Source organism: Nematolebias whitei, chromosome 7 (assembly GCF_014905685.2).
Source record: "Nematolebias whitei isolate Nwh7 chromosome 7, NemWhi1, whole genome shotgun sequence".
Lineage (NCBI taxonomy): Eukaryota > Metazoa > Chordata > Actinopteri > Cyprinodontiformes > Rivulidae > Nematolebias > Nematolebias whitei.
Window position 1 is genome coordinate 39,657,036 of NC_056504.1, and position 11,270 is coordinate 39,668,305.

At 38.4% G+C, this 11,270-nt stretch overlaps 1 protein-coding gene across 1 annotated transcript; it reads right to left on the minus strand.

The window, feature by feature from the left end:
- Positions 1–354: 354 nt before the first annotated feature.
- Positions 355–9,966, minus strand: nbl1 (NBL1, DAN family BMP antagonist). The gene is made up of 4 exons (XM_037679516.1): positions 9,820–9,966; positions 6,057–6,237; positions 4,246–4,357; positions 355–941 (listed from the first exon to the last, which is right to left on the minus strand). The coding sequence occupies exons 1-4, from the start codon at positions 9,830–9,832 to the stop codon at positions 669–671; spliced, it is 579 nt and encodes a 192-aa protein (XP_037535444.1). The 5' UTR covers positions 9,833–9,966; the 3' UTR covers positions 355–668.
- Between the last annotated feature and the right edge of the window lie 1,304 nt (positions 9,967–11,270).

Genomic DNA, 11,270 nt, shown 5'->3' on the forward strand with positions numbered 1-11,270 from the left:
AAAAAAACTACAAAAAGCTGGGTACAACTTTATTTTTGGCCTCAAAACATTTAATTTAACTTAGTGGGAGACAGATCAGATCCAGAACAACGAAGCAGCAAACAGCATGGGTTCCTCCCACCACGCAGCTCTTCTGAGCTCCACTAAAAAGCACCAGCCTCTATTAATTGTTTATCCACGACTGGAGTTTTGCTGATTAAAGGGGTTAAGAAGATATTCCAAACAAAACAGAAACACAGCTTTGTTTTTGAAAAAAAAAAAAAAAAAAAGGTTGTGGGAAACTCTTAGGAATGGCATAAAAAAAACAACCATTCTAGGATTTGATATGAATACAACACAGGAGACAGTTCCCATTAAACCAGAATTTATTGCATTCAAAGCAGATTAAAGGCCTACGATATATTAATAGGATATATTTATGTCTGGATGCACAAATACACAATTAGCAAACAAATGCGTAGCCTGCAGTGTTGGTGTGAGCTCATTTTGAATCAAGAGCATTCAGATAGCATGACCACACGTGTGACCTAATTTATTTTAACACAAAGTGGAGTTTTATATTCAAAGTGCCTTTACAAACCTACAGATTGGTACAGAAGACGCAGCGTGGAGGAGAGAGGGTGGCAGAGATGAGCAGAGTCACATTATTTAGCAAGCAGGTGACGGTCCTACCCTCCATCTGATGTGTGTGGTAGTGTGTGATGGTCTGAGTGCAGCTGGGTGTGTGTGTTTGAGTGTGTATCAGAGTGGGGCAAAGACTGGACTCCGCTGAGAGAATCAGATGAAGCTGGAGCTGAATCCAGGTTGTTGTCTGCAGGATACAGCTGCATCACCTCTGGGCCACCTTCCTTACTGCACGACTGGCAGCTGCAGTGGAAGATCCGCTCCACCAGCTTGTCCACCCGAGGGGACTCCTCACTGCCGGGGCACTCCAGAGTCACCTGGATGGGAACGCAAACACACACGAGCACGTAAATACACGCACGCTCCAAGTTCATTACTAATGATAAATGTTGTATCTGATTTACTTTATCTTTGACCAAACCTAAGATTATAGATAGTGGTGAGCACAGTTCTGCTAATCCGCTAATAATGGCACTAATTTCTATTTAGCGGATTAGCGTTTTCGCTAACTTTGAAAACCTTTAGTGGAATTTGCGTCTGCTAAATTTAAATCTGGTAACTTCAAGTCTGCTGACAGTGCTCCACATTATAAACATACAGGAGAATGGTGATGTACACGGAGCGATGCTATGCAGAGCTAAGCAAAGCTAAGCGCTACCTGGTGACATCATCACTTCTTTGTTTCCCCTCATATCTACCACAAACAGTCTCTGACTCATGGCGTCAGTTTTACAGCCAATAACAGACTTCAACATAAATGCCAAACCAGAACAGGAAAATAACATTTAAAAATAACATTTTTACACTCATAAACATTGTTAACGGCCAGAAACATTACACACATAATTCCTACCCAACATGCTTTGCAACCCTCACACTGTCTCTGGGACGTGACTCTTTCACATTTCATACATATTTAACACAAACAGCTTGATTACTGTGATAATATTGATGATGACACATGGCAACTTTGTAGTTGGTTTATAAAAGTAGTTACCACAAAGAGGAGCACTAAAATCAGTAAAGTTATTATATTAAATGACATGAGGGAGACGTCCGACACACATTGAATGCATCATTTTGCTTAAGCGCAGCAGAGTTCTGCTCCACTTCTATGGTCTTGATGGACCGGATTAATTTCTGAAAGCTCATCTCTGAACGGAACATGGACGCTTTACTTGTGATTTATGAACCGTTTTGAGTTGTTCACTTACAACGTTGTCACATTACAGACGGTCTTACAGCGTCAGCGACAGCAGTGTATGATAGAAGTTAGCGCTTCTGCTAATTTTTTTTATCTGTTCAGTGGTTTAGAGTTAGCAAAGCTAACATTTTGGTTAGCTATGCACACCAATGATTATAGGAAACTGTATGGTCACAATGCAACAAATGTTTTTTTTATATGTATCAGCATGTTCATTTTTTACTACTGGAGCATATTTTTCATACTTTTTTTCTAAATGTTGTATTTTTTAACAAAAACAGTTTATAGTAGGAATGAACAATATACAGAAACTTTAGTATTATTTAGTATTGTTTGAATGAATGGGTGAATATACTGGAGTCCATCAGGAATATATATAAATATATTTCCATTTTATTTTAGGTAATATAATTTTTTCATTCAAGAGTTTAAAGGAAGCTATTGGTTAAAAAAAATTGCGATAATTTCATTTGGTCAAAATATCATGAATCTATGGGTCCCTTGAATGAAATGTCTGGAATAGAATCCTTAAGAATATTATGAAGCACTTTTCTGAGCAGTACCAAAATAAATAATGATGATTTGAAGCAGAAAAGCTTTAAATATTTATTGTTGTCACTGTGCTCTAGCAAAGTTATTTTCCTTCCAGCTGGGAAATCCTGATATCCAAATATGGTTTGAGGCTTCTTCCACAACAAATCCTTATTTGAATATGAAAAAAAAACATAAGATTCATACAGATTTTCCAGGGATTATCCAGATTAGCGAGATAAATCAAGCCATATCTAATATCAGGATGATTTAGGAATGTATCTTAAAAAGAAACAAATGTGAAAATGTGCTTTGTTCATTCTGACCAAATCTAAGAATTAATCTTCAGTTTGATGTGATGGGTCACAAATGAAGCCTCACCGTGGCTCTGGGAGCTTTTCCTCCCAGACTGATGAAGTTAACAAACTCCATGACATGACACGCCAACACTTTTACAATTAATTCAACAGTTCTTAAGCAAAACTCATCCAACACAATAAACCATCGTACTTGTTATATTTATATTGCTGTTATCAGTGAAAGCTGTCTGTGGAAACATCCTCCCATGTCCTGCAGACGGAAAGCTTAGTCCAAAACAATGAAGCATCGTGGCTCGTCAGGAAAATAAATTGTTTCAAAATTGTACCTTAACTTTAAAAATATTGTTTGCTGTGACAACATGTTAGATGTTTACCATATGTTTGTTCAAAGCTGCCACTCAATATCAGCCCAGAGCTGGTTGCACAGATCTGGCATATTTCTTGTCAAAGGCTTTGAGTAACTCTTTGGTTTAAAACCAAAATAATCCCAAATCAATAATCAGTAATCCCAAACTTTGTTTACTTTTTGCCTACAAACAGCCTACTTTGACACTTGTAAGGAGAAGAGGGATTGCTTGACACAAACTGCATGTAAAACATACAAATTTGACAATTAGATGGACCCCACAGCCGGCACATGGAGAGTGTTGTAGACCGTAATGTCATGAAACATGTGGGTTTATCAAAACTGATATCGTCATCACAAAACTCAGGACTATTGTCACTGTTTCCTAATATCATGCAGCCCTGGTTTAAAGCATGAATGCCTGATACTCAGGGGAACAAAGGAATACTCAGAAAACATTTAATATAAAACCAACTGAAAGAATATAATAACCCCAACACCACCACCTCCTGTGGAGTTTGGCATTACACGAGCTCAAACAGCTCCGCAGACCTCACACAACTTACCCCTCACTGTTTCCATTATCCACTGAAAATGATCATTCAGCAATTTTATCAAGAGCCAAAGCACTGGGAGCAGTGTCCTCTTTCGTGAGAACCGGCTCTGTTTTGCTTCAAACTGAATTTAGTTTCAAGTCCTGAAACAACAATCATATCCACAGACAAAAACAGCCATTTCCAGATAATTAGGAGGAAAGCGAGAGTGTAAAAGCACTTTCTCCTGCCTTTGTAGTGCAGCAGAAAGAGGAAGAACATTAATCAGACTATCTGGTAACAACTATTCGCTTCAAAGAGATGCAATATTTTCTGTTGAAACATGAGATGACCTCACCTGTGCTCCCACCCACCTCGTCTACCTGGCAGCTCTCCAAACTACATCCACCTCCCCACAAAGCCTTTGTTTTCAGAAGAACGAATTCCTTCTGGCCAAGGGAGACAATGAACTTAAAAAGAATTTAAAATGCTGGCTTCTATTCCACCTACAGGGATCGTTTAGTCTTCTTTTTCTTCTTCTAATTATTTTGTTTTGGTAGTGAGCAGCAAACGCTGCTCGTATTTTATTTATTGAGCTGTGGTTTGTGTGTGTGTGTGTGTGTGAGAGTTTGACACGTCAGTACTGGTGTGTGTTTGCGGCATGAGCTGATGTGCAATAACTCTTACCACTTCCCACTGAGTCTGGGCAGGCATGCAGGAGTCACAGTGCGCCAGAGACTCGGTCGACTGTGGGAACGTGTTCGGGACGCTGTAACTGAAGCACTGACCCAGGCAAGCTCTGTAAGGAAGAGAGAAGGTGCGTGATTTACAGACGTGACATGTTTGGCTTTGTCTGCACGGTCGTATTAAAGCGCCCTGAGGATGTTAAATGAACGGACACAAAACTGAGGCTTGTTAATCACAAACACTGGGAAATCATCTCCCAATGTGAAAATAAAGTTCCAAATAAATCTGAAATATGTCTCCCTCCCTAAAATTATTGAATCATCATATTAAACAGTTTAACTTTGAACTTTTTCCCTGCAAGGCCCCACTTCTTAAAAAGTCATGTGAAATGATTTAAGAAGGCACGAGCAGAGGTGGGTCACAATTACAGATTAAACTAATCTGAGTACATTTTGAAAGTGAAAAATTCTTGTTAGTAATTTTGAATTCAGGGTTTTGATCACACGAGCACGTCATGCAGTTTAGTCTTGTATGTGGACCCCTCACACACACACACACGTTCTTATAAACATATATTTTGGGGACTTTGCATTGACTTCCGTTCATTTTCTATAGCCTAATCCTGACCCTTACCCTCAACCTAACCATACTTGTACATGCCTAACCCATCTACAATTCACACCTTATTCCTAAATCTAACCCCTAATCCCCCAACGAGACTTCTCCTTATGGGAACCTGGTTTTGGTCTCCATAAAGAGCAGCTGGTTCCCACAATGCATGGTTTTTTGTAAAATTGGTCTCTACATGGTAACTTGAAACAAAAACGCACATACAGTACACATAAATGGTGGTCCTTTCGAAAGTCTAACGTGTTTGAAAATACATCCATTTGCTATTTTATCTGATAGAAAACTTTATAATTTATAGATAATTCTTATTATGTCTCTTGATTTTTCTGAAATTACGTGTAGGAGAGAAAAATTACGTAAAAGTTGAAGGTGCACCTATTTTAGATTTATAGCATTCTAATGCAGCTTTATGATACCAGCAAAATGACACCATCCCAGAGAAATCTGCTATAATTTCATGAATCTTATTCCATTTGTTATTTTTAATTCATGCTGTGAAAAAGCACAAGTCTTTAGGGAAAAAAGTTCCATTTGTAACACCAGGCTGATTTGGCACGTAATTCAAAGACAATTAAATAAAAAAAAAATCAGATATAATCAGGTCTCTCTTGTAAATGACTCCGTCTAAATAAAGGTTGAATGAAAAAAAAAAAATGTGTGCAAAAATACTAAAATAAAACAAAAAATGGTCCAAACTGATGTATTTAAAAAACAAACATACTTAATTTGTCCAAATATTAACCAGTGAGCAAAATACTTAGCATAAATGTATTTATTTTTTAAAATAAGTGTTTTTTTAAAAGGATGATGTCTCATATAGGAACTACTGAGCTTGTTGCTCTAGCTGTTCTGAGATATCTAGATGTTAAAGATTACTTTATTGCTATTTTCCAGTTATGAAGTTTTCATACATTTAAATAAAGTATAGTATGTATAGAAATCAGCTGTCAGACTTTCATATCTTTTCTGCAAGCTGTACTTTTAATTATTTATCTTTCAATCATAGATCACATGTTAATGTTGATTTATATGCTGCAGAAACTGAGTCTAAATTAACCTCAACAAGCCATATAAAGCAAACGAGATGGTAAACTACTGCTAGATATGTCTGAATCACTCATTGTTTGTGCTCAGAGTGATTGTCAGGCAGAGCGAAGGACAGTAAGAGCCTTCATCCTGACCTGTTTTGAATAGAGCGAGGCTGACATCCTGTGTGCCCGACAATCTGTGTGATGTTCTTGGCTTCGCACCAGGCGCTCTTGTCAGGGAACAGCGCCAGGCGGTTGATGTGCGCTGGCGGTGCCGCTGAATACAGTGCAAACAGCGCGCAGCAAATCTGAACCTTCTGCCACATGACTGCACCTAAAAGAGGGGAACAAAATGCAGCATGTTACCGCTCTGATAAGTTTGAAAGACTGATTTCTGCTGGTCAGATACAGTTTTTGAGCTTTGTATTTTCCTGCTGTCGTGGATTGACATCTTCTGGGTGACTATACATCTGGTTTTATCTAGTTGTCAGGGATGGCGGATTTGAATGATTGAAAAAGCCACAATCTGTTATATCTGGCTCTGGGATCAACATTCTTCTTCTTCCTGCAGAGACAATACAGTGAAGTGGAAAGACAAATCTGTGCTTCATACTTCCTGACTTCATCACCCTGGCTGTTCACTGTTTTACTCCTCTCTTTAAAAATGCCTCAACCACTAACGTCATTTACGACCAACGAAATCATTCTCTCCTGCTGCTTATAAAAAGTGCCTGGTGGTCACTGACATTTGCTGTTTTACACACTTTTTTGCGCTTCCATCTGGCTTTGACTGACACTGTTTAAACATTTTTTAAAAGCCTTCAGCTATAATTTGCCTCGATTTAAAACATAAAAGGGATCTTTGATGTTCTGCTATGAAGGGGGAGAAGGAGTTGTTTTAATAAAATGCTCTTATTCTTTCTTTGTTCTGACAAACTTCCAAAGTCCAGACATAGATTTTGTTCACGAAGAGTAAAAAGCCTTGGCAGGTAATGGTGTTTCTTCATAAGCAACATAAAAACAAAGCACCCCGGGGAACAGAGTGGGAAAGTGGAAACTCATTATCAGGAAAGAAATATAAAACAGGCAGGTTCACCCCCACTACACCTACAAAGACCCAAGACAGGCAGAATAAAACCCGAGAGCAGAAAGTAATCCATTTATTAAATATTTAAGTCCAACTGTTTGTTATAAGTACTTTATAAGTTATATTTATTTTCTTTGCTCCAATTTAGGATTCTCTTCCACAACTCAAGAGGCAAACTTTACTTATTTCTTTGTGTCAAACGTCAAAACTTTTGTGAAAAGTCTGAACACACCTGCTCATCTAAAAAGAATGGATAACTGCTTCCAAACAACCCAACATTCAGTACGATTACTTGTAGAAATTAAGATAGTTTAAAAGCTCAAATGATTAATGCTATTTTGGATTATAAAACTAACTTTCAAGCAAAAATTCGCACAGGACAGATACACTAAATAAACATTTTTAAATAAAAATTATCTATGTGGTAAGCACAATAATGCACCAGTAGTTTCAAACCAATAATATATTGTTTGTATGTGTCCATGTGATGGACTTATGACCTGTCCAAAGTGTACCCTGTCTTTGCACAGTGACTGCTGGACTTGGGCACCATCAATCTGGAAAGGAAGAAGCAGGCACAGAAGATGGATATAATCCTGTTTTTAGTGGGCCGTTTAAATTTATGCATGCTCAACAAAGAAAAAAACTGCCTTATTGCTAATTCTGGACATTTGTAATAATGTTTATTAATGTACACTGACTGTGTAGAAAAACTAATTTAGTCTTGATATATAAATGTGTGTGTGTGTGTGTGTGTGTGTATTATTACCTGAACAAGATTTTGAAAGATTTTACTTGTCAACATACAATTTGTTTTAATTTTACTTCCAGCTCTACTAAACAAATAATTCAAATCTAAAAATAAAAAATTTGTTCATTTGAACAGGGATAAAGTGACATTAACTGGTATGTGTAAAATCAGCCTCATAAACTAATATCTACTTCTGGTATTCAAGGTCAGCGTTCAAATCAAATCTTTTGGGTCTTAACATCTGCTTTTTGTTGATTTTTATGCACAATCGTATTTATGAATTAGTTTAATTGATATTTTATGTGGGCAGCACGGTGGCACAACTGGTAGAGCTGCTGCCTCTCAGCGCGCAGGTCCCTGGTTCAAACCCCGGTCCAGGGGTCTTTCTGGGTGGAGTTTGCATGTTCTCTCCGTGCATGCGTGGGTTTTCTCCGGGTACTCCGGTTTCCTCCCACAGACCAAAAACATGCATGTTAGGCTGATTGGTAACTCTAAATTGTCCCTAGGTGTGAGTGAGAGAGTGAATGGTTGTTTGGCTCGTTTGTCTCTATGTGTCCCTGTGATGGACTTGTGACCTGTCCAGGGTGTACCCCGCCCCTCGCACAGTGATTGCTGGACATGGGCACCAGCGACCCCCGTGACCCAAAATGGAATAAGCGGGTAAAGAAAATGGATGGATGGATTTCAAAGAACAGAGCAGACATGAATAAATGACCTTATAACACCAACATGACCTTAATAATACCAGTAAACTTTGAAATATGCTGATTTTGAGCATGCGCATTAATACCTGTAAAAAGGTCCAGAACTAGCTAGCTATAATACTTTTAGCTAGCTAGCGATTTGACTATTCATAACTTCATCTAAAATAATATAATAAGTTATGACAATGATATTTACTTCAATTTTTAACGAACACTGAATATGTATTCTCTTGTACAAGTGTAGTTAACGTGACACAAATGGTTTCTCAGATTCATGTGTCCTATGCTTCCACCTCTGAAGTTAAAAGTGGGAAATGTGAGTTTATTTTGAACAGAGCTAACAGTATGCTAATGGTGGCTAACTAGCGAGCTAAGGCTAATAATATTAGCTAGCTAGCATTAGTTTACTTTTAGCTCCGTTCAAAAGAGGCAAAAATTTCCCAAGTTATGACAAATTTTCTTCCTTTTTTTATTAAATACATATACATATAAAATTATTTAAGTTGAACAAGTTTAGTTTTTTTTTTTTTTTTTTTTGGGGGGGGTTGAACGCAAATAGTTAGCGATTTGTCTACTAGCTTCATTTAATATAATATAATATTCACGTTATGACCATACCATACCATACCAATTTATTTATATAGCACTTTAAACAGTGACAAAGCACACCAAAGTGCTGTACAGGGACAAACAGAACAAGCACACAGCAACAGATTACATAACAGGACACCAAAAACGTAGAAACCAACAAAAACAGTAATGGATAACAACAACAACTGCAACATGACCATGACAATGGTGAAATGACAATGACATTTACTTCATTTTTTAACGAACAACACTGAATATGTTCTTGATTCTGTTGTACAGCGTTAACATGATTTTTGGACACAGTTTCTCAGATTCATGGCCTATGCTTCCACCCCTGGACATTAAAATTGGGCAATGTGAGCTTATTTTGAACAGAGCTAACGGTATGCTAAAGGTGGCTAATGGCGAACTAAGGCTAATACTATTAGCTAGCATGAATTTACTTTTAACTCTGTTCAAAAGAGGCAAAAATTTCCTAAGTTATGACAAATGTTGTGCCTTTTTTACTTTTTTTTAATTAACATTATAAATACACATACATATTATTTTTGCGTTTTTTGTTTTTTTTTACCAAATAATTTTCTCAAGTTCAGATCAAACACAGAGGGAGAAGCTCCGACTTTCTAAATAAATATAAGGTTCAAGGAACAAGCTAACAAATACAGAAATGCACCGCAACTTCTTCGTAACAAGCAAACAACTTATTTGATTTCCAAACGAATAAGCTGCTTAGAGTGATGACACCCAGCAGCAGAGGTCGTGGAGGTCAGCTGAGGCACTCACCTCTGCCCATCATCGCTGACGAACAGCCGGTTAAACTCGGCGCGACGTCCCGCTGAGCCGAGCCGCCTCACCGAAAACCCAGAAAAAACCCGAGGAAGTGAACGGAACCGTATCACCGCGAGTAGTTCAATAAATTAACAAGTAAAATAAAATCGTGCGCGTCGCGATCATCCGAGTTCAGTCTGTCATGCGTTACATCATCCGTGCGTCGGAGCGCGGAGAGAAGGATGAGGCCGAACAGCACCTCATCTCGGACCGCATCAGCAGCTCTGACCCGGGGCCCTCCCCCTTGTTCTCTTCCCCTCCGGTGTTGAAGCCCCCCTCTTCTAACTCACGAACACTTCTCCGAGTTGTCTTTCGCTGTAAAACTCTCAGGCGCGGTTCGAGCCCTCAGTCAGGCGTCCTGCTGCTGCACCTCTCTGGGCGAAGATGGGAGGAGAAACCGCTGGAAAGAGTTCAAATATTTCTCTAAAGAAGCGGAGCGAGCACGTTTACAAATATGCAAACATCACAAGATTACACACACACACATACACACACACCTGGCATTGCTTTGGTAAGCATGTGCTTATATATATATATATATATATATATATATAATTGAGCATTAATAACGCATTGTAATCATGATGGACGACTGGAGAGCAGATGTGAAGCAGTCTCTGTTTTGTGCTCAACTGGCACACTGAGAAGAAGAAGCTTTTAGATGTTGAAACTGCCTAAATAGGTGGTTAGTAAACAGAAGCTCATGACAAATTGATTTATTTGAGGCTTTTGGAGTACAAGCCACGCTCCCTGCTTTGGCTGACCTGAAAGCAGAGCCAATCCTTCAAATCTGATTTCAGCTGGAATAAAAATGAAAATCAAGACAACAAAGATATAGCAATATATCTTTTCTGGGTCATAAACACTGACTGTAAAAAAATACTATCAAACGATGAATAAAGTGCAGTATTAAGATACACACCGAAGAAAAAAAGATCAGCCTAATCAGTCAGTCTCCCCCACCATCACAGACATCTACACCTCCAGATGCAGGAAGAGTGCCACCTGCATCATGAAGGACCCCACTCACCCAGTACACACACTTTTTGCCCCGCTCCACTCAGGCAGGAGGTTGAGGAGCATTAAGTGTAGAACCACTAGACTGAGGAGCAGCTTCTACCCTGAGGCTGTTAGACTCATGAATCCCTAATCAGGAATATCACTGTGAAAAAAAAAAAATCACTGTAATGCAACTTTGATTGATGATATGTGCTGCTGATTATCCATGCTGTTGATCTCATGCTGCTGATTATTTCATGCAGCTGTATTCATCCATTATACTCATCCACCCACAAAAACTCGTGTTCGTGCTGCTGTTGTTTGGTGTATTGTTTTGCACTATTAGTGACTAGCATATTTCTTAGTTTATATCTTAGATCCTTATTTACGGTTTCTTTTTACAATTT

Coding starts and splice junctions, on each gene's coding strand:
- nbl1 (XM_037679516.1), bottom strand. Junction 4,358..6,056: donor CCTCGCTCTATTCAAAACAG/GTCAGGATGAAG, acceptor TCTTCCTTACAG/AGCTTGCCTGGGTCAGTGCT. Junction 942..4,245: donor CCCAGACTCAGTGGGAAGTG/GTAAGAGTTATT, acceptor GTTCCCATCCAG/GTGACTCTGGAGTGCCCCGG.